The sequence below is a fragment of the Stegostoma tigrinum genome, chromosome 25, assembly GCF_030684315.1.
Source record: "Stegostoma tigrinum isolate sSteTig4 chromosome 25, sSteTig4.hap1, whole genome shotgun sequence".
Lineage (NCBI taxonomy): Eukaryota > Metazoa > Chordata > Chondrichthyes > Orectolobiformes > Stegostomatidae > Stegostoma > Stegostoma tigrinum.
The window spans coordinates 24,510,115-24,534,504 of record NC_081378.1 but is presented as its reverse complement, the minus strand read 5'-3'; the positions used below and the strand labels follow the sequence as shown (position 1 = coordinate 24,534,504).

Here is a 24,390-nt window from a genome sequence, read left to right as displayed (position 1 = left end):
TAGGGGAAAGATCACAGAGCCAAGAATTTGTTTGTTATTTTTAGAAACTGATTTTTAAGGAAGTTACACAAATCTTGAATTTCCTGTTTAGTTCTCTGTTTTATGTAGGTCAGTGACAGACTATTCAATGTGCCCAAGCTCCTATTTTGGGAGATTTATTTATGTTGCTCTCATTGAGACCAAATCAACGTAAAATATGCAAATTCTTACCACTTTCTTTGTAATTATTGTGTGCTGACTATCTAGTTAGTGATGAATGGTCTTCTTGAAATTGGTTATAATGATGCATTTCTTTGTTCTTTGATAGCTTTCATTTCCTCTTGGATTCTCTTTAACAGTTAAAAAATTATGGTAAGCCATGATTCCCATGTCATCAACTTGTAGTTATATTTTTGTTTAAGAAGTCACCAGCAGTGCTGACAATATAAACATGAACTTGGGTTGTATGAATTAACTTTTAACAGCTTAATGATGTATAATTTTAGAAATAACTTTACAGTGTGTAAACTACTATGGATTTTTGAAAAGAAAATGGTTACGCATGTTCCCTTTTATCAAATTGTAGTTTTGAGTTTGTTTAACCACCACAAGAGGTTCTTTTTTAATGCGTTTCTTTCATTTCCCTTTTATTTTGAGACCATGGAATATACTTGGACAGAGACACATCAGCCTCTAGACAAACTGTCTCGCAACTCAAATGATTAGTGTTTCCAAGCCCACTACAGTGGTCTGAGTCACATGGAATTGCCTGGTGTTACCTTTTGATGTCTTCTTAATTGAGGAAGGCCTGGATCTTGAACTTCCTATTCTTTTTGAGCCACATCCCCTTGTAAATCCTCTATTTTGAAAGCTGATTATGCTATTTGAAAGCAGTTTGGTGTTGTGCTACTGGTAGGCAATCTGTTAGATACCAGTGAACTATGTCTACATAAAGAACTAGATCAGGGATGCATCATGTCCTATGAGAATCAAATTGCTCTGCTTCTGCATGTTGCCAGCATCTGTGAGTGAATGGTTGGCAGCACACATGGTGCTGTGTCTTACAAAAATGCCTGCAAAGCATGTTTTTCTTCTGCTGTTATGTGTGATTTTGATTTTATTCTAACTAAACTTATAAATGCTTTTCTGTCCTGGGGTCTTGCATGCTTTTCTTAAATTAAAACCACTGCTTTACTAGCTGTCACTTCGACAGAAAATGAGATCTTCATAGTCATAAATTCACACTATTTTAATTTGGTATGTCTGTAGATGAAGGTGAAAATGATGGTGTGAATATTTGTTGCTCATTTTGCCATACAGTTATGGCAGTGCTTTTCTGAAATTTTCTTCATTTGTAAATTTGCACCTCTTGAGTAAATCTTAAAAAGGAACTTCATTCTCAGCATTGTGCATTGCCAGCAAGACCAGACCTTTAATCTCCGGATGCTCTTGAGAAGATGGTGAAAAGCTTTCTTTTCAAACCACTGTGGGGAAGGTACCACTGTAGTGCTGTTAGTCGGAGAGTTTTAGGATGCTGAGCCAATCACATCCCTTCAGGATGAAGGGATGTGACGATAGATTCACATTCGGGCAGATGGAGGGGAATTTGCAGTTGGTTTTGTTCGTATGTACCGCATGCCACTTTTAAAAAAATTCATTCATGTGATGTTTGAATCACTGGCTGGGTCAGTATTTATTGCTTAGAGGGCAGTTAAAAGTCAATCACGACACTGTGGGGCTGGTCGGACATGTAGGGAACGACAGCAGTTTCCTCCACTAAAGGACATTAGTGAACCAGATAGATATTTTCCTGACAATCACTATGGACAACATTAGGCTCCTAATTCCAGATTTTTATTGAATCCACCATGATCAAATTTGAACTTGGATCCCCAGAGTATTACCTGAATCTCTGGATTAATAACCCTGTGATATTATCATGAGGCCTAAAGTAATTTTATTGTCCTCTTACAACTGGTGGTCATTGTGCATATGTGTAAATGCTGCCAAAAGAAGCTTTTGCAAATCATTGTATGCTTCTTGCAAATTGTATCCACTCAAACACAACGAATTGACTAGCCAGGAACAGCTTGTAACCTCTGATGCAGGCGTTCTGAGAGCTTTCCTTTTTTAGATTCTGTACAGTGTGGGAACAGACCCTTTTGGCCCAACAAGTCCACACTGTCCCTTGGAGCATCCCACCCAGACCCATCCTCCATTACCCACACACCCCTGAACACTACGGGCAGTTTAAGCATGGCCAATCCACTTGGCCTGCACATCTTTGGGCTGTGGGAGGAAACCGGAGTACCCGGAGGAAACCCACGCAGACACAGGGAGAATGTGCAAACTCCAAACAGACAGTCACCCGAAGTTGGAATCGAACCTGGGTCCTTGGTGCTGTGAGGCTGCAGTGCTAACCACTGAGCCACCGTACCATCCCTTAATCTCCAGTGACTTAAATTTCACTAAACTCCTTGGTACCTTGGTTTAATGTTGCATTCACCTGATTGGCAATCAATTTTGCTGCACCACTGGAAAACAATTCTTCTGTCTGTATATGGGTAAAGCCATATTGAGGTCAGTAGCAGAGTGTTCCTGGAAAAATATAAATGGAGCATGAGCGAGCAATGATTGCAAAAACTTCCATCACGTTGACAATTAAGAGTATGCACTGATAATTATTTTGTTTGGATTTATCCTGTTAAAGTCACCCCATCCCACCCCCAAACTGCTTTGCTGTATTAAAATCAAGCGTTTTGCAATATTTCTTGTGCTTGATTAATCCTCAGGGCTTTAAAACTATGGGGTTCTTTACTCTTTCTTTTCTGTAGGTTTTTAAAAGCCAAACTTAGTATCAGCTTCTCATTGATTACTTTGGGGTGGGGGGGCAGGTGCAGAGCATTCCTAGGGCTAGTTTTGTTACTGAGAGAGGTGGCTTAGGCCTTGACTTTTTCAAAAGAGTAGCGCCCCAAATTTGGACGTGCAGAAACAGGGTTGATTCAGACCTCCCAATCCTAGTAGCATTGTGAAGATATGCTGGGTGGGCTGATTTGGAAGTTCTATCTTGATTCTCTCTAGACTTGTTCCCAGTGGCTTTGCAAGTTGTTAGTCTCTGTAATCCTATTGCACCACCCATGGTACCTCCATAGATTGGACATGCTAACATGTCTTTCATGGACCCCAAGCAAACTCTTTATCCTGTGCCTCCATAGCCTCTGTGGAACTTCCACAGTCACTCACTCAGCCTCCACCTCAAACGCTGTGGAAATGAAGAAAAAAACAAACTAATCTATACATCTTTGCCTGTATATATGCTTGACAGTCCAACAAACTCACATTCACGAAATAACCATTAGTAGAGCTGGATGAGCACAGCAGGCCGAGCAGAAAAGCTGACGTTTCAGATCTGGACCCTTCTTCAGAAATGGGGGAGGGGAAGGAGGTTCTGAAATAAATAGGGAGGGGGGAGGAGGATGGAAGGTGGAAAGAGGAGAAGATGGGTTGAGAGGAGACAGACAGGTCAAAGACTGGGGAGGGAGCCAGTAAAGGTGAGTGTAGGTAGGGAGGAGATGGGTCAGCCCAGGGAGGACGGACAGGTCAAGGGGATGGGATGAGGTTAGTAGGTAGGAGATGGGTTTGGGGCTTGAGGTGGGAGGGGAGGACAGGTTAGGGAGGTGGGGACAAGTTGGGCTGCTTTGGGGATGTAGTGGGGGGAGGGGAGATTTTGAAGCTGGTGATATCCACATTGATACCATTGGGCTGCAGGAATATGAGGTGCTGTTCCTGCAACCTTCAGATGGCATCGTTGTGGAGGAGGCCCAGGAAGGACATGTCGTCTGAGGAATGGGAGGGGGGAGTTGAAATGGTTCACGACTGGGAGGTGTGGTTGTTTAGTGCATACTGAGCATAGGTGTTCTGCAAAGCGGTCTCCAACCCAACCTCTCATTCACGAAATATTATTTAAACTTCTAAATCTTAAATTTTAAAACTTATTCTTTTATAGAATTTGGGCATCACTGACAAAGAATGCTTTTGTTACCCATCCCTAATTGGCCTGAACTGAATGGCTAGAGTCAAGTACGTTACTGCGAATCTGGAGTTACATGCATTTGCCTTTATTCCTGTGAGGGTATTAGTGAACCAGGTAGTTTTTTTACAACAATTGATGATAGTTATCACAGTCAACATTCTGTGATTAGCTTAAATAAAGTGATCAGATTGTATGAACTGAATTTAAACTTTTCCAGCTGCAATGGTGGTATTGGAATGTGTGTCTGCAGAGAAATAGTCTGGACCTCTGGATTACTAGGCCAATGATGTTGCCACTGTGCACAATCTCCCTTTTGTGGTCGATCACTTATAAAAACAAACAAACTTTTCTATTCAAAGAACAGATCAAAGAAAGCTAATCTTTTAATGGCCACTCAAATTGTTCATCAAACTGTGAACTCCGACCCCTAGCTCAAATAATCATGAAATACCCATGAAAGAGGCACTGATCTAGTGGTATTTGCCCGCGTCTCCCACATTTCCCGCAACACATCCCTCACACCCTGCCCCTGCCACAACCGCCCAAAGAGGATCCCCCTCGTTCTCACACACCACCCCACCAACCTCCGTATACAACGCGTCATCCTCCGCTTCCGCCATCTACAGTCTGACCCCACCACCCAAGACATTTTTCCATCCCCACCCCTGTCTGCTTTCCGGAGAGACCACTCTCTCCGTGACTCCCTTGTTCGCTCCACACTGCCCTCCAACCCCACCACACCCGGCACCTTCCCCTGCAACCGCAGGAAATGCTACACCTTGCCCCCACACCTCCTCCCTCACCCCTATCCCAGGCCCCAAAATGACTTTGCACATTAAGCAGGGGTTCACCTGCACATCTGCCAATGTGGTATACTGCATCCACTGTACCCGGTGTGGCACCCTCTACATTGGGGAAACCAAGCGGAGGCTTTGGGACCGCTTTGCAGAACACCTCTGTTCGGTTCGAAATAAACAACTGCACCTCCCAGTCGCAAACCATTTCCACTCCCCCTCCCATTCTTTAGATGACATGTCCATCATGGGCCTCCTGCAGTGCCGCAATGATGCCACCCGAAGGTTGCAGGAACAGCAACTCATATATTCCGCTTGGGAACCCTGCAGCCCAATGGTATCAATGTGGACTTCACCAGCTTCAAAATCTCCCCTTCCCCCACCGCATCCCAAAACCAGCCCAGTTCGTCTCCTCCCCCCACTGCACCACACAACCAGCCCAGCTCTTCCCCTCCACCCACTGCATCCCAAAACCAGTCCAACCTGTCTCTGCCTCCCTAACCTGCTCTTCCTCTCACCCATCCCTTCCTCCCACCCCAAGCCACACCCCCATCTACCTACTAACCTCATCCCACCTCCTTGACCTGTCCGTCTTCCCTGGACCGACCTATCCCCTCCCTACCTCCCCACCTATACTCTCCTCTCCACCTATCTTCTTTTCTCTCCATCTTCGGTCCGCCTCCCCCTCTCTCCCTATTTATTCCAGTTCCCTCTCCCCATCCCCCTCTCTGATGAAGGGTCTAGGCCCGCAACGTCAGCTTTTGTGCTCCTGAGATGCTGCTTGGCCTGCTGTGTTCATCCAGCTTCACATTTTATTATCTTGGATTCTCCAGCATCTGCAGTTCCCATTATCATTCATTAGTGGTATTACCACTGGGTTGTTAATCCAGAGACCCAGCTAATATTTTGGGGACTCTGGTTCAAATCCTGCTACAGCAGATGGTGGAATTTGAATTCAATAAATATCTGGAATTAAGAGTCTAATAATGCCCATGTATCCATTGTTGACTGTCAGGAAAAATTCATCTGGTTCACTAATGACCTTTTAAGGAAGGAATTCTGTTATCCTTACCTGTTCTAGCCTACGTGTGACTCCAAACCTGCAGCAATGTTGTTGACTCTGAATTGCCGTGTGGGCAATAAATGTTGGCCCTCATCTCCTAAATGGAATTTTAAAAAAAATTGAAACTCAATGAAGCATATTGTAATGATATAATTGTACATGTTGGAAGAACATGTTAGTATACAACTCCATCGAACTGCATGAACATGTACTAATTTTGAAAAAAATCCAAATCAGACGGTCTGTCAGCCAAAGCAGTCCAGAATTTTTGTTTTAATAATCATTGACAACTGCAGCCTTTTTCAAAGTTTAAAGAGCAAGATGATTTTACAAAAAGGTTCAGATCATTATGCTTAAGTAGACTTGGTTCACCCATCAAGAATGTTCATATCTATTCCATCATTTTGTGACCCCCCCCCCCCCCCCAACACTCATTAGTTACGGCCTTTGCAATAGGTAACATGGTATCCAGCAGGGCTATTTGAGCTTTTGTCCTCTCTTTGCCCCGGTCTCCTACTAGAAATATAGGATTTATCAGAAATTTTGGTGAACTGTCCACGTTGGGTCATCCCTGATGTTTCTCTGTGAACATAGAACATAGAACGTTACAGCACAGTACAGGCCCTTCGACCCTCGATGTTGTGCCGACCTGTCATACCGATCTCAAGCCCATCTAACCTACACTATTCCATGTACGTCCATATGCTTATCCAATGACGACTTAAATGTACCTAAAGTTGGCAAATCTACTACCGTTGCAGGCAAAGTGTTCCATTCCCTTACTACTCTGAGTAAAGAAACTACCTCTGACATCTGTCCTATATCTTTCACCCCTCAATTTAAAGCTATGCCCCCTCGTGCTTGCCATCACCATCCTAGGAAAAAGGCTCTCCCTATCCACTATCTAACCCTCTGATTATTTTATGTTTCAATTAAGTCACCTCTCAACCACCTTCTCTCTAATGAAAACAGCCTCAAGTCCTTCAGCCTTTCCTTGTAAGACCTTCCCTGCATACCAGGCAACATCCTAGTAAATCTCCTCTGCACCCTTTCCAAAGCTTCCACATCCTTCCTATAATGCGGTGACCAGAACTGTACACAATACACCAAGTGCGGCCGCACCAGAGTTTTGTACAGCTGCAGCATAACCTCCATGGTTCCGGAACTCGATCCCTCTATTAATAAAAGAGAAAACACTGTATGCCTTCTTAACAGCCCTGTCAACCTGGATGGCAACTTTCAAGGATCTGTGTACATGGACACCGAGATCTCTCTGCTCGTCTACACTACTAAGAATCTTGCCATTAGCCCTGTACTTTGCGTTCCGGTTACTCCTACCAAAGTGCATCACCTCACACTTGTCCGCATTAAACTCCATTTGCCACCTCTCAGCCCAGCTCTGCAGCTTATCTATGTCTCTCTGTAACCTACAGCATCCTTCGTCACTATCCACAACTCCACTGACCTCCAGTGTCATCTGCAAATTTACTAACCCATCCTTCTACGCCCTCATCCAGGTCATTTATAAAAATGACAAACAACAGTGGACCCAACACCGACCCTTGTAGTACACCATGAGTAACTGGTCTCCAGGATGGTAAAATTAACATTTTTTTAAGAAAGGTCTTGCTTCAAACCAATAGGTTTTAGGAATCAAACTTTGTGTCCATCTTTAATTACAAGTTAGTGATTTGGCAGAGTGCAGATGAGGCTGCATTTGCTGCATTCCAGCTACACCTCCAGGAATGGAAAACTGGCAAAACAGGATACCTCATCAGGTAAAGCAGAAGCGGCAATGGATACATTGTTTCTTCGGCTGCTTGGGCAGTCTTCTTTCAAAAATACAGCTTTTTGGACATATTCCGTAGTTTTCCTGGTGGAATGATGTATCTTTTACATATGGAGGTTAAACAGGTTTTAAAGAATTAGAAGGATCATAGCTACAGTTGGCACTTGGAACATTCCATTCAAAGTCATTACCAAAATGTGCAAATTGATTTTGTTTGTTCTATTTTAATTCTCTTTAGTGAAATAATTGCTGAAGAAATAAAATGTGTATAATTTGTCTTACACTCAGTACAAACCTGACGTATAGTTGTCCTGGATGCTTATCCTTATGATGATACCATCAGCAAATTTGCTTAGAAACTTGTTGGGTTGAGGATGCACAAACATTGGTTCTCCATCCTGTACACCTCCTTAATTGTAAATTACCTTAATCCACCTACTTGTAGATTACTGGTTATATAGGAGATGCAGAATGCCTCGTGTGAAAATTGTCTCAATTTTCTTGTGATGGATGTTTATTGCCAAATTGTGCTGCCTTTTTTTTAATTTCAGGCTCATAAATTTTGGATACAATAGTTTTCAACAACAAGAAGATTCATTGGAATTGTTGAATCTGCACGTTTTCACAAATCATACAGGTAGCAGATATAAATGGACTGATTTGTTTTCCTTTTGTTTTGTGGTGAAGTGCATGTTTTCCAGGAACTGTAAGTGAAAGTTCTTGATTATTAAGAGAATTCAAAACTGTTCATTTCATCAGCTTTGGTAATAAGGTAATGTCTTTGTTCATTCAACCTAATAAAATAATGAGGATACAAAATCATTTAATTTCAGTTTTACGTAAAAATAAACGGAAATGATGTTAATGTTTTAGCTGAATTACACGTGGCTATCACTGTAATTCAGTATAATGCAATGACCATTAATGCCCTCAGTCATGAGGCAACTTTTACTTTTTATATCTGATTCAAACAGAATTGACTTAAAAGCAAACTGAGGTTGTAGCCTCATGAAGTCATAACTCCTTATAGTATTAATTTAAAGTTTCGATTCTCCATTATGTTGTAGATTGAAAATTAAATCCCAAATGCAGTAGTGTATGGCCGTCACCAAGTGGCGATAATAGACTTTGCAGCTAAAATGTTGAACGTTTGCAGCATGTGTCTTTTATAGAGAAATGCAAACATCCTATCTGAGCGGGAATTGGCAAACAAAATTGAGGGGAAAGGGACCTAAGTTCAGACTTAATGATAATGGGAACTGCAGATGCTGGAGAATCCAAGATAACAAAGTGCGGAGCTGGATGAACACAGCAGGCCAAGCAGCATCTCAGGAGCACAAAAGCTGACGTTTCGGGCCTAGACCCTTCATTGATGAAGGGTCTAGGCCTGAAACGTCAGCTTTTGTGCTCCTGAGATGCTGCTTGGCCTGCTGTGTTCATCCAGCTCGACACTTAGATAACAAAGTTCAAACTTACTCATGGTCAGACATTGTGTCGGGTTTTTAAAAATGCCCACATCCAGTAGTTTGGATTCAAGATACTGGTCACAGAAAAGGCAAGGTCAAAAACTATCTTCGTGCTTGGGCTTCTTTGAAATACTATATTACAAGTTAAAACTAAATATTCGGAGTTATGTACGGAGTTACATTATTAAAAAGAACCTCCTGCCATAAAATTCTGTCACCTAATGCTAGTCGACCTACTCCAGATGGTTCTCTGCGTGTGTTTCTGCCATTCCCATGGCTATAATCTTGGCTTCTGGCCAGATCTCTCTTTTTCCACTCTTCTTCCTTTTTAACTCTTCCAACACTCTTTGCCCAAAGATGAGCACCTCCATGACACCACAAGATTGCTACAGGATTCTCTCATCCTTTCCCAACAGTTAGTAGATATGATATTCCACAAGCCCTCTCTAAATCTTGCACTAACCAAGCTTGAGACCTCTCTTTTCCCACATGGTGTCATAGAGATCTACAGCACAGAAAAAGGCTCCTCGGCTGATCAAATCTGTCCCAATCAAAACAACCACCTAACTATTCTAATCCTGTTTTCCAGAACTTGCTGCGTAGCATTGGATGCCTTGTTACTGCAAGTCCCCACCTAAATGTGTCTTAAATGTTCTGAGGGTTCGCCTCTACCATGCTTGTAGGCAGTGAATTCCAAATTCCCACCACCCTCTGGGTGAAAACCTGTTTCCTCCACCGTGATGTATAACACCTCTAACATACAGCCCTCTTAAGATATGAGCACTCCCTCCAATTCCTATTGACCATCTCCAAGTTTAATCACCTCACCATTACTGGCCATGCTATCTGCCGTGAAAGCTGTAATTTCTGGAATCTATTCTTTAGCCTTTCCATTTTGCCAACTCTGTTTCATCTTTCAGTGTTGTTCCTTTTAAGACTTATCATTTTAACTTTTAAATGCCTGAAACGATGTCACTCTTCAAATTTTGTATCACAACTGTCCAGAGCTTTGGCATATTTTACTTGGTTAAAGGTGCTTTATTAAATATGTTATGCTTTGGCCCCTTGATTTTGTGTATGATTTTATAATTTCTCATTTTGTTGTTGCTGTTGCAGGTACCATGTCAGTATGTTACAGTCATCCTGTACAAAATTTGGGAGAATTCACTTACTCAGTGATTCTTCTGCATTATGGTAAATTTGATTTTCATTTCTTTTTGCCCTTTCTCGTTGCCTAAAATTCACCTTCCCTTGTGTCAAAATACACTTAACCAGGCTTTTTCTTGGTTTTTGGAATGCCAGGACAGACTAAATCAGATTTTAATAACTGCCTGCATAAGTGCTGGAGGATCCCCTCTTAAAGCAGGCCCATCTGTTTGTCTAGGAGATAGCAAAAACTGCAGATGCTGGAGTCAGAATCAATACAGTGTGGAGCTGGAAAAATACAGCAGGTCAGGCAACATCAGAGGACCAGGAAAACATTGACATTTTGGGTTTACATTCTTCATGAGAACTGATGAAAGTGAACACGAAATGTTGATTTTTTCCTGCTCCTCTAACGCTGCCTGACCTGCTGTGTTCTTGCAGCTCCACACTGTATTGACCACCGGTTTCTTACTTTCAAGTACTACTCCACCAAGAAAACTGGCCCAAAGCACACTCAATATTGGAAGATCCAATATTTGATGAAGTATGGAGGCGAATGTTGCTTTGACTTTACTCCATCTTTACAATGTTCAAGTTAAGTAGAAATAAAAAGGCTTCAACTTACCAGGGCTGTAATACTAAAATCAAAACTGCAGGAAAGAAATTACAATTTTAAACAGTTTGTTCAGTTTCACATTGTGCAACAAGTTGGAGCTGGAGTGCTACAAATGCAGAACTGATTGTATTTTCATTTCATTTACTGTGGGTTTTTTTTTTGCAGGTTGGAAGAAAACCTTTATTGTTTCTTTGGAGGAATCTGATCATTGCCTTACAAGTAAACCAACTTTCATTAACATTGGTAAGCTGATATAGTGTAAACCATGTGCTTTAAATTTAAACGTAGGGATGAATTTTCTCACTATTCCTGGTGTATTTCTAATGTCTAACTGGGGCAAGTGATTTTTTTTATGGCAAGAACGTTAAAAGCCATTTCTGTAAATTTTGTAAAATGAGATTGTATGTTCTGATTCTTTTTGTTCCTTAAGACCTAATTCCATCAGCTATTCTCAAAATCTGCATAGAGTTTCAATAATCCTCATTTAATTATTTCAGAGAGAACATTGTTGCTTTTATATTGGCCATACGTGTTTTTAGTAGGATCAGTCCAACATTACTTCTATTATAGATAGAGATAATGGGAACTGCAGATGCTGGAGAATTCCAAGATAATAAAATGTGAGGCTGGATGAACACAGCAGGCCAAGCAGCATCTCAGGAGCACAAAAGCTGACGTTTCGGGCCTAGACCCTTCATCAGAGAGCTCTCTGATGAAGGGTCTAGGCCCGAAACGTCAGCTTTTGTGCTCCTGAGATGCTGCTTGGCCTGCTGTGTTCATCCAGCCTCACATTTTATTATCTTACTTCTATTATGCCATTTTCCGCTACCTCCAGCAAGATGTCCCCACCAGACATCTATTCCCCTCCCCTCCTTTGTCCGCCTTCCACAGGGACTGTTCCCTCCAGAACACCTGGTCCACACTTCCTTCACCCCCCCCCCCCCCCCCCCCCCCCCCAACACCTCCCCATAGCCCTATGCCACCTTCCCCTGTAACCGGCAAAGGTGCAACACCTGCCCATTTACCTCCTCCCTCCCCAGTATCCAAGGGCCCAAACACACCTTCCAGGTGAAGCAACACTTCACCTACACTTCGTAGAATCTAGTCTACTGCATACACTGCTCACAATGTGGTCTCCCCTACATTGGGGAAACAAAACGCAGACTTGGCGACTGCTTTGCTTTGCTTTACAGAACATCCACGTTCTGCTCACAAAAAAGACCCTGAACTACCTGTTGCCTGCCACTTTCACGCACCATCTTGCTCCCTGGCCAATATCTCTGCCTCTGGCTTGCTGCAGTGTTCCAGTGAAGCCCAATGCAAGCTGGGATAACAACTCCTCATTTTCTACTTGACCCTACAGCCCTCTGGACTCGATGTTGAGTTCAATAATTTTAGGGCCTAAACTCCCCCATACCCCAGCCCCCCACCCCACACACCAGGCCTTGTTACCACATAGTCTGCCACTACACATCCCCGTTGTTAGTCACTAACAGTCCCCATTAACAACTATTCACCCTCCCAGCCTGATGGTTAGCAACTCATTTGTCCAACTGTCTTTCTCTCTCTTTGGGCTCTATCCTATCGTTTACTCCCTACCCCACCCACCTCCCTATTTTCTGCATATAAACTGACGATTTCCCAGCCACCATCAGTTCTGAGGAAGGGTCACTGGACCTGAAATGTTAACTCTGATTTTATTTTTTGTTTTTTTTCTCCTTCACAGATGCTGCCAGACCTGCTGAGCTTTTTTAGTAACTTTGTTTTTGTTCCTGATTTATAGCATTCGCAGTTCTTTTGGTTTTTATTACTTCTATACTACAACATACAAATGGCATGTACATAAGGCGACTTGACCAAAGATATAAGAAGGTAGTGTGGAGGAACAGAGGGATCTTGGGGTCCACATCCATAGATCCCTCAAAGTTGTGACTCAAGTTGATAGGGTTGTAAAGAAGGCGTATGGTGTGTTGGCTTTCATTGGCAGGGGAATTGAGTTTAAGAGCCATGAGGTAATGCTGCAGCTCTCTAAAACTCTGGATAGACCACACTTGGAATATTGTGGTAAGTTCTGGTCACTTCATTATAGGAAAAATGTGGAAGCTTTAGAGAGGGTGCACAGGAGATTTACCAGGATGCAGCCTGGACTGGAGGGCAGGTCTGATGAAGAAAGGTTGAGGGAGCTAGGTCTTTTCTCTTTGGAGCGAAGAAGGATGAGAGGTGACTTGATAGAGGTGTACATGATGATGAGAGGCATAGATAGATAGGCAGAGACATTTTCCCAGGGCGGAAATGACTATTTTGAGGGGCCATAATTTTAAGGTGATTGGAGAAAGGTATAGAGGAGATGTCAGAGGTAGGGTCTTCACACAGAGCGGTGGGCAAGTGGAATAAGCGACTCTTGGATCAGCACATGGAGGATAGTGAAATGCAGGGTGGATTGATCTTAGTAGGATAACAGATCAGCACAACATCATGGGCTGAAGGGCCTGTGCTGTGCTGTATTGTTCTATGCTCTATGTTTAAGACATGTCTATCACTTACTCTATGGGGGAACTGTAGTCATGCTTATCAACCTGTACTCTCTTTGACTAAGAACAGTTCACTACATTCAATATGTATGGCACAGGCTTTTTTTCAGGCAGCCATGTGCATGTCTAATATTAGCCATTCTGTACTATGGGTTTGCATTTACCAGGAAGCTGACTAACTTCACAGACATTACAGAAAGTGAGCAGAGAAGGGGTTTTTCAGTTACCTGCAGTTGAGATGTAATCTGTGGCAGCCACATAGTTTCTTGCACTCTCACAAAACACCCTCTTCTCCCAACTAGCAGATTTTCCCTTTCAACAAAGCATCGGCTGTGTAGCAACAAGCTGAACATTCTGAATTTCCGTACAAGATGTGCTAGAAATTGTCATGAAGTGTTTATTTTGAAACACTGCCTTCCCTGTCCATTTTGAGTGAAGATAATAAAGCCTGCTACCATCAATAATTATTCCTTTTAAGAAGTGCCTAAACAGCATCAGTGTTACAACGAGAGATTTGTCTGTCATGGGTTGTCAAGAATACCTTCAGCATTTAAAGCTAAGAAATAACATCTGTTCCTAAATCTTTTAATGATGCATTTTAAGATGCCCATTGTAATGCCAGTCCTTGTTTTATCAATAATCTAAATAAAATCTGATGCAGAATGTCTGTGTAAAATAATCCGTAAATTGCTGGTTTTGCACTTCTTCTAGAATTGGGCTCCTTCATAGAAGTAACAAAATTTCATTAGCAGCAGAGAAAATAAAGTGGCTCCTGGTTTGGTTAAATTTTGGATGTGGCATCTAGATTCTATTACAATTACTTCAAATTTCAAAATGACCAGATACCTTCATACTTCTGTCCACTTAGGTCAAGAGGAAATGCATTCTTTTAATTTGTTTTGGTTTAGGGCAATGTTTTTGATTTTGGCTTTCCAATTGTTTGAACAAATTGTAGCAGTTGTAACTGAGTATGCCATAAAAATTGAACTCTGAACATTTTAACTTAGTACCGGTTGTAAATTGAAATAACCCTGCCAAATTATTAAAATTGTTTTAATTTCTTTACAGGTTATTATGTAGCAGTTTACATGCCGGGATACTTTTTACACCTCATCAATACACAGCATCCTAATTTGGCTTGTCATAGTTTATTTCTGTCAGGTAAGAATGTTTAACATATTCTGAGTATGCCTTGGTATGAATTTTTATGACTTAAAACAGTCTCTCGACAGGTGCTTTTTTAGGTGATAGATGGTTTTTCAGGTCAGTGTACTGAGACACTGGGCTACAGAGTGAGAGGATTTTGAACTCTGTCATGTGGAGAGTGACAGGTATTACTTGATTCAGGTCAGCAAGTTTCCTTCGAGTTGCGCATGCAGGACCTCTTTGGTGATTAATAGGTTACACTTTTTAAAAAAATTTGTCTGCAGTGGAGGAGTCTGTTTTTCAGCTCTCTCAGCTAATAATGATTTATCTTGGAGAGGCAATGGGATGGTGGTATTATTGCTGGACTCTGATATCCAGAGACTCCGATAATGGTCTGAGGACCCGGGTTTGAATCTTGCCACGGCAAATGGTGGAATTTGAGTTCAATAAATGTCTGGAATTAACAGTCTAATGATGACTACGAATCCGTTATCAATTGTCAGAAAAACCCATCTGGTTCAGTCATGTCCTTTTAGGGAAGGAAACTGCCATCCTTACCTGGTCTGGTCTGGTCTACATGTGACTTCAGACCCACAGCAATGTGGCTGACTTTTAACTGCCCTCTGGGCAAGAAATGCCAGTGATGCCCTCATCCTGTGAATGAGCTTTAAAAAAAAATCACTGGGGAATAGAGGAAATATCAGAAAACCCTAGGAATAGTTGAAACATCCAGAGTGGTAAGGGCATCTCAGATAAGAATTGAACCTGGCACATTTTTAAAAATTGTAACGTGTTATGAACATGGTGAATGTTATTTAACCCAAGAAACATCACTTTTGAAACATTGTAGTAGTGATGTTGGTGTTTACTAATATTGAAACTTATTTATATATTCCTTTCAAGACTGTGTTGAAGTAATGAAGTTAAGCTGCTATTCCTAATGTAGTGCTCATTGTAAGTGCTTGATTTGGGAAAATATACCCTTTTTTAGCAGTATTATTTGTCCAAATTTAAGTAATTCAAAGTGAATTTTGGATATAATTTAATTCTTTAGAAAGTACAATACTCACAAAAGATGAAGCTCATCTTAACATTTAAAATGTGGTTGATATTTTTAAGCTAAATAAGGTGAATTTTGAGTTTCCGTTGACCTGCAGGTGGGAAATGTATTTGGCAGGAAATAATTTAATGATCGGTTAGTCATGTTTAGTTATCATAAGGCCGGATTTAGGTTTTAATTTTTGAATTTCAGCAGTGACCTGATTTGTAGTTCTTAAAAAATTAAAATGATTTGGTCAGGTAATCTGAGAATCCGATTGGTCTGGAGAAAGAGGAGATGGCAATGGATGGAAAGGGCATGAATTAGACAAAGAATGAACAATCCTCAAACTAGAGCCAGATCATTCATGAACTAATTTGAGAAATGTTGTTTTCTACTACCCTTTGTATGAAAAAAACCAAACTCTTCACTTTCCCAGTTCCCCCCACCTTGCTGACCAGAGTCTACAGGGCCGGGTCCCTTAGAGCTTTCTTGAGGTTGATAAATTTTTGTTAGCTCAGGCAAAGGTAGAGCAAATGCAGGCAATGCAGTTGAGGTGTCTTAATCTGTTCGGCAAAATGGGCTTGAAAGCAGAGGGGACATTCTTGTTCCTATGTTAATAAATAAATTTATTAAATAAACAAAGTAAGCTTTTTGTTTGCTAGGGAACGATGCCAAAGTGAGCCCCTGGAATCAGCAACACCATATATTGTCATTGTCTGATTTACTGCTGGATTGTCAGTTTGGGAAAATGTATAAAGCTGATATCGACCCAAAGTTGTTGATGACATTCATGCATGACAATAAACTGGATTGTCATCAACTCGCAGCAATGCATTGCGCAGTCTTGTATCTCCAGAACAACTCAGAAACAGAAGCACAGGTACTGGACTCAAGTATTAATATAATTCTGCATTATTCAACTTAGTATCTTTTGAAATAAAGTATGGGATGCTGCACTGTTTAATAACATTGAATATTATTTGAAAATTGTGTTGTATTTGTTAGTTTACAAATTGATTGTAATATCCCTTTGCTTTTAACTAAATGAAGTTTGAGCAAGTGAGTGGTTTATGCAACATGTACTGTGGTATATAGGAAGGATGTGCAGCCAGGTGGAAACCAGATTTACCGGGTGGATAGCCATCCAGAGGCTATGAAGAGGCATCCTGTGGGAGTATGGCAATATTAAACCAGTATTTAGTATTGTATTTTTAACTATGTGGTGAGGTGGGTGTTGCTCGACCAGCAGGAAAAACACCTGTCTGCATCGAGGTAGGAGTATCCTCTGGCAAACCTGCTGAAGACTGAAGCCCACAGGCTCCTCAGAATGGAGGGGCATCTCTTTGGAACAAATCATTATCTGCTGGTGTGACCCTCCCTGCCGACTGTTCTGTGCTGTCGTCCTCATCAACTCCTGCCTGGAGGCTGCTTCCAAGGAATTGCTGAACTCCACTCTGAAGCTAGGAACATGCCAATTAATGCTCCTTCTCCTTCTGGGCATCTATAATTGTCCACCAAGAAAGTGTCATCTCCCAAACCCGTTCTAATATTTATTTTTGTGACCAATCCTGCCTTAGAGCCTGCTTCTGCAAGACAGAGAAAATGCACCCCACAGAGGTTGAATCGCCTCCTGTGTTGCGCGTAGCATTTGTCTGATTCTTTCTGTTTATTTTGTCTTTTGGTGAATATCATACAACAAAATACAGCACTCAATCCTCTTTTATAATTTCAATTTCCTACATTCTACAAAAAAAACACACACACACGCACACGCACACGCACACACGATGGATTGATTGTTCTTTCCATGCATATAGAAAACCTACTCTTCCCCCCCACCCCCACCCCAATCTACCTTCATATAGTTTTCAAGGCATAAATTGTCATACAAGGCCCCAGCCCCAGACAAGTTCCCTCTCCTCCTTTCCATACCAGACAATCCTGAGATTTCACAACTCAAAGTCTAGATTTAATAGATGTATTGAAAGTACTAATTGCTTTGTTTCTCTCTTTTTAAAAAAAAATCTATCAACGTGCAGGCTGAAAATAGATACACGTAAAATTAATAAGTATATTGACACCCATTTACATAATGATGCATGACGTATTATAGATTAAATATAATTTTGCAGTCAGAAACCTTTCAAAACTGCAGAAAGAATCCTTCAGAAAGTGTGAATATATTGTTCTCTGATCAATTTTTTATAGTTAGAGAAGAAATTTTAAAAATATATATTGTATAGAAGGCAAACAAAGCACAAATAAGGGATATGTAGAACACTTTGAATTCCATTTAATATTCTGTTAAGAAAATAAAAGTTGGAAAATTTGCCTTCTCCCTCTATTTTGTCTCCCAACAGATTATTCACTGGATGTGTGGATTGCCTGTTTCTGGCTCTATTGATCTTATCCAGGAGTTCATCTGTGGTGAGAATGTTCATTTCAGAGTAAATACTAAGGATTGTTATTTTGTTACTAAAATGTAATGTCCTCTCACCTTTTTTGAGTTTTGAGAGATCTTCAGATTGCAATTTGCTCTTTGATTTTGTTTTGTTTAAAATATCTGATTATGATATAAAACAGGTTGGCTGAAAAACAAAGATACTGTGAAGCCCTCTGATCAATTGTTCAAAGATACGTGACCTCTAAAACAATAAATTTTCTAATACCTGCAAATGCAGGCAGTTAGGTCATGCTGGACAGATGTGCACCCTTTCCTTTTATTCTTTATATGACGGATTCATACACAGTCACACTTTCTTTAATAGAGTATAACAAAAGTAAGCTGAAACAGTGACAGAACAGAATGCGTGTAGTCCATAGACCTACTAGTGGGCAGTCATGTGAATATTTAACTACTCCTTTTTGTACAGTTGAGGAGAACATTCCACTGCCCAGAAGAACCCAGTTATTTTGCAAGATCCTATTATTGCCTAATTGCAATGAAAGAAAATTTTAAAATACATTCTGAAATTGATGTAGCGTAGGACTTTCGTTTAGCATTCTTAATCCCATGGCTGGAAAAAGTGGTGGGAACCCATGAAAGCTCCAAGTAAGACTCTTAGGGTGAGTTTGGAGGAGGGTGTCAATTCCATCCCCACCTCCCCAGTGGCACTGCCAACTGAAAGTGGCAGTCAAGCCCCTGAGTCTATATGGCCAGAAGGAATTGGAGCCTCAACATCAAGCGTGCACAGTTGTGAAGTATGTAGGGAAGTGCATGGGAGCTTCCCTGATTGTCAGCTACAAATGGAATAAATAAAGTTGCCTGAAGAGTCTGCGTCATTTGGCATGAGGGGAAATGCCCCACGGCAATGGACGTTGTTGCTGTCATGACAGATTTTTGGAGTGGTACCTTCCATGCGAATGGAACCTCTGGCTTTGATCTCCACCAGGCCTGCATCTGGGAAGCCATTACCATTTCATAGGAGGCCTCCTGGTGCAATGGTTAACATTGGGAGAGTACCTTTAATTGTTTATCTGCTGCAGCCAGCTGGGCGAGCTATCCTGCCATCATACTGATCTCTGTGCACTGCCACAAAGGTGGGAATGTGTTGTACAGGGATCTCTGCCCCACTTTTTAAGGCTGCCCAGGTCTGCCAACATGGGCCATGAAAAATCCAATCTCTGGTCCTTCACCTGTTTGAAAGCTACTTCCAATCTCATAGGCATGCTTGATCCATTGTTATTTACCTTGATTAATATTCACTTTCATCTGACAAAAGCCTGTCCTTAGTAACTTCTGTATTAATTATTGAGTCAGGGACATAATCAGTTTAGCATCACTCTGGATCAATACTTTCCTTAAGTGTGACAAAGCACACAGTTTGCCAAAATAGACCACCATAATCGATGACTAGTTACTTTTGTCATGTTACTTAATATTCTAGGTATTTATACAAAGGTCAATAGTGCCACAGCCCAGGAAAAAAAAACTTAATACCTTGTTAATTTTTTCTGAAATTGCACAAATTTTGGTTCTATGTCGTACAATTTCTTCGCATTTCCTCTTCAAAATGCATTTCTTTCAGGTACTTTGTACAAGAAAGCAATCTCAGAGGCAAACATTGTGGACAAACTGCTACCATACTCATCCTTAGTTAACTGGGATGGGGTAAGATTAATCTTATATATAGCAAAATTATGTTTTGGATTTTTAAAAGTATAATTTTGTTCTGTTTAAACATAGAAAACTAGCTATTCTTTCTGTTCTCCTCCATAGGAAATTCCAGGAGTGACCTGCAGTACAGAAATTATTTCTCTGTCCGTTTTTAAGGATACGGTAAGGCTATACAATCTAGTTTTAGATATAAACATTTAACTGTTCATAATAAAACTACAGACATTACTTGCAGAGATAGTAGGAACTGCCGATGCTGGAGAATTTAAGATAACAAAGTGCAGAGCTGGACGAGCACAGCAGGCCAAGCAGCAACAGAGGAGCAGGAAAGCTGACATTTTGGTTCTTGAACCTTCTTCAGAAATGGGGGAAGGGGATTCTGAAATAAATAGGGAGAAAGGGGAAGGCGGATAGAAGATGGATAAAGGAGAAGATAGTTGGAGAGAGACACACAGGTCAAGGAGCTGGGGTTGGAGCCTGTAAAGGTGGGTCTAGGTGGGGAGTTAGAGAGGGGATCGGTCCGTCCAGGTAGGACGGACAGGTCGAGGAGGCGGGATGAGGCTAATAGGTGGGAGATAGGGGTAGCGCTTGAGGTGGGAGGAGGGGATAAGTGGGAGGAAGGAGAGGTTAGGGAGGCGGGTATGAGCTGGGCTGATTTCGGGGACGTGGTTGGGGGAGGGGAGATTTTGAAGCTGGTGAAGTCCACATAGATACCATTGGCTGCAGGGTTCCCAAGCGGAATATGAGGTTCTGTTTCTGCAATGTTCGGGTGGCCTCATTGTGGGCCTCCTACCGTGCTGCCGATGCCACATGAAGGCTGCAGGAACAGCATCTCATACTTCGCTTGGGAACCCTGCAACCCAGTGGTATCGATGCAGACTTCAAGCTTCAAAATCTCCCCTCCCCCAACTGCATCTTGAAATCAGCCCAGCTCGGAACCTGTCCTCCCACCTCAAGCCCTACCCTATCTCCTACCTACTAGCCTCATCCTGCCTCCTTGACCCGTACGTCCTCCCTGGACCGACCTATCCCCTCCCTACCACCTCACCTTTTACTGGCTCCATCCCTGCTTCTTTGACCTGTTTGTCTCCTGTCCACTTATCTTCTCCTTTATCCATCTTCTATCCGCCTTCCCCTTTCTCCCTATTTATTTCAGAATCCCCTTTTCCCCTCGGCCATTCCTGAAGAAGGATCCAGGCCCAAAACATCAGCTTCTCTGCTGCTTGGCCTGCTGTGTTCTTCCACCAAACATTACTTTCATTTTTATTATTGCCTGTTCATGTAAGTCATTTTACACTCCAGTGAGCCATAATAAGTATTGATTCCTTCGGCTCTTGAGTTCTGCATTTCTAAAAGCTTCCCTTTAACTCGAGGAAAACAATGCCATCATTAGAAAAATGCTTTCTAATTAAAATATGCAAAATCAAATCTAGTGTTTCGACAATCTACTGGACTACTGAATGTTTGCTGTGGTTGGTTTGTTAGTTCATGATTTCATTGCCCTGCTGGGTAACATCATCAGTGCAGCCTCCGATGATGTGCTGTTGTGTTCTCACGCCTGGTATTTAAACTCTGGGGTCCATTGGAATTGGTTACCTCGTTTCTGTTTTGTTTTTGCAGTGTTGTATGTATACATACGGCTTAATTCCATGTGTTTATTGATAGCCTTCTTCGTGTAGAACCAAGTCTCTTGAAACTGAAATACTGAATGTTTGTTTGAATTGGAGCTCAGTGTTCACTATTGCTGACTTGTTCCAATGGACTGAAATAATAAATTTACCAATCATGTCATGAGGAAATAGTTTAGGAGTAACTACTTGGCCTCCAACCTGCTCTGACGTTCAATAAAATCATAGCTAATCTGATTACAGAATAATAGAGTTTGTGGACTAACATTTGAAAAAAGTTAGTTAGAGCTAACCATTCTTTTTATGATCTTTGGCTCACCGTGATATGGTGTGATTCAGTAAAATACATTGACAATTTTCTCCTTCCCTCCCCAAGGGACACTGAAACAGTTAGCTTTTCTGAAAAGTAACCAGATTATGCTAAATATACAGATTAGCAGGTTGAGTGTCAGATGCCGTTTATTTGTGGCTGAACTGATGTGATGTGATTCCTTTTTAAAACCTAGAGATAATGGGAACTGCAGATGCTGGAGAATTCCAAGATAACAAAATGTGAGGCTGGATGAACACAGCAGGCCAAGCAGCATCTCAGGAGCACAAAAGCTGACGTTTTGGGCCTAGACCCTTCATCAGAGTGGGGGATGGGGAGAGGGAACTGGAATAAATAGGGAGAGAGGGGGAGGCGGACCGAAGATGGAGAGAAAAGAAGATAGGTGGAGAGGAGAGTATAGGTGGGGAGGTAGGGAGGGGATAGGTCAGTCCAGGGAAGACGGACAGGTCAAGGAGGTGGGATGAGGTTAGTAGGTAGGAGATGGGGGTGTGGCTTGGGCTGGGAGGAAGGGATGGGTGAGAGGACGAACAGGTTAGGGAGGCAGAGACAGGTTGGACTGGTTTTGGGATGCAGTGGGTGGGGGGGAAGAGCTGGGCTGGTTGCGTGATGCAGTGGGGGGAGGGGACGAACTGGGCTGGTTTAGGGATGCAGTTGGGGAAGGGGAGATTTTGAAACTGGTGAAGTCCACATTGATACCATTGGTCCACATTGGTACCAATGGTATCAATGTGGACTTCACCAGTTTCAAAATCTCCCCTTCCCCAACTGCATCCCTAAACCAGCCCAGTTCGTCCCCTCCCCCCACTGCATCACGCAACCAGCCCAGCTCTTCCCCCTCACCCACTGCATCCCAAAACCAGTCCAACCTGTCTCTGCCTCCCTAACCTGTTCGTCCTCTCACCCATCCCTTCCTCCCAACCCAAGCCACACCCCCATCTCCTACCTACTAACCTCATCCCACCTCCTTGACCTGTCCGTCTTCCCTGGACTGACCTATCCCCTCCCTACCTCCCCACCTATACTCTCCTCTCCACCTATCTTCTTTTCTCTCCATCTTCGGTCCGCCTCCCCCTCTCTCCCTATTTATTCCAGTTCCCTCACCCCATCCCCCTCTCTGATGAAGGGTCTAGGCCCGAAACGTCAGCTTTTGTGCTCCTGAGATGCTGCTGGGCCTGCTGTGTTCATCCAGCCTCACATTTTGTTACCTTTTTAAAACCTGTTGGGTCAAACTTTTGATGATCTGCCCTGATATCCTTTCGCTGGCTGAATATCAAGTTTTGTTTGATGTTTTTGTGAAACTTCTTTGCTTTGTTTGGAAAACTATAAAAGTTTTTATTTTGCTTGCTGCTCTGGAGCTTTGTACAATATTTGATCGCTTGCTTGTCAGTTTCTGTTTTAAAACGAGCACATACATCTTCTTTACAGATTCAGAATCTTAAGGGGTTTTGGGCAGAGCTAAACAGGAATGTGGAATTTGTGAAGAATTTAGAATGTTTTCATAATCCATGGCACAATAATAGCTTAAGAAGATTCAAAGCACAACTGTATTCAGAAATGGTAAGATGATTTAGACGAAACATAGAAAGATAGAAAACAGGAGCAGGAGATCATTTGTCCTGCTACACCATTCATTGAGTATGACTGATCATCTAACCCAATAACCTATTCCTGATTTTCCCCATATCTTTTTGATTCCTTTAGTCTCAAGTACTGTATACAGCTCCTTCTTGAAATCGACTAATTTTGGTCTCAACCACTTTTTCTATGGTAGTGTTTTCCACTGCCTGGATGAAGAGATTTCTCCTCACCTCAATCCAGGATGGTTTTACTCCTATCCTGAAACTGTGATGCCCTGGTTCTGGGTTCCTTTGCCATCAGGAGCATCCTTCTTGCACATATCCTGCCAGTCCAATTTCTTTGAGATTCCCCCTACCCCCACCTTTTATTCTTCAGAACTCCAACGAATATAACCCTAACTGATTCAACTTCTCCTCATATACATCAGTCCTGTCATCCTCGGAATCAGGCTGGTAAATCTTCGCTGTAGAGCAAAACCATTCTTCCTCAGACAACGAGACCAAAACTGCACATTGTTCCAGGTGTGGTCTCTCCAAAGCCCTGTACAACTGCAGCAAGACGTTGTTGCCCTTTTATTCGAATCCTCTCGCCTTTGAAGGCCAACTTTTTATCTTTTATCGCCTGCTGCATCTGTATACTTACCTTCAGTAATTGGTATATGAGGATACCCAGGTCTCATTGTACATCCCCCTGTCTCAATTTATAATTCATTAGATAATAATCTGCCTTCTTGGTATCAAAGCAGACAACCTTACATTGATCCACTTGGTACTGTATCTCCCGTCCAATTGCCCACTCACTTACCTTGTCCAAATTACACTACAGCACATCTGCATCCTCCTCACAACTCGCTGTCCCACCTAGCTTAGCATCATCTGCAAATTTAAAGATGTCACATTTAGTTCCCTTATCAAAACATTTAATACATATTGTGAATAGCTGGGAGTTTAGCTCTGATCCCTCTGTACTTCTCAACTGCCTGCCATTTAGAAAAAGACCTGTTTATTCCTACTTTGCATACTGTTTGGCAACGAGTTTTCTGGCCATCTCCATACTTTACCTCCAATTCCATGCACTTTAATTTTACATGCCAATCTCTTCTGTGGAACTTTGTTGAAAGTTTTTTGAAGG

General features: G+C 42.0%; 1 protein-coding gene across 1 annotated transcript in view; it reads left to right on the top strand.

The window, feature by feature from the left end:
• Window positions 1-24,390, top strand: part of gsap (gamma-secretase activating protein) — a 92,290-nt gene that overhangs the window by 33,152 nt on the left and 34,748 nt on the right. The window contains exons 11-20 of the mRNA XM_059654791.1: window positions 308-351; window positions 8,210-8,295; window positions 10,241-10,318; window positions 11,052-11,129; window positions 14,486-14,578; window positions 16,268-16,485; window positions 17,966-18,032; window positions 19,634-19,716; window positions 19,825-19,884; window positions 23,107-23,238. Of these exons, the coding sequence (XP_059510774.1) occupies window positions 308-351; window positions 8,210-8,295; window positions 10,241-10,318; window positions 11,052-11,129; window positions 14,486-14,578; window positions 16,268-16,485; window positions 17,966-18,032; window positions 19,634-19,716; window positions 19,825-19,884; window positions 23,107-23,238 (939 nt within the window). The remainder of the gene's footprint in view (window positions 1-307; window positions 352-8,209; window positions 8,296-10,240; window positions 10,319-11,051; window positions 11,130-14,485; window positions 14,579-16,267; window positions 16,486-17,965; window positions 18,033-19,633; window positions 19,717-19,824; window positions 19,885-23,106; window positions 23,239-24,390) is intronic.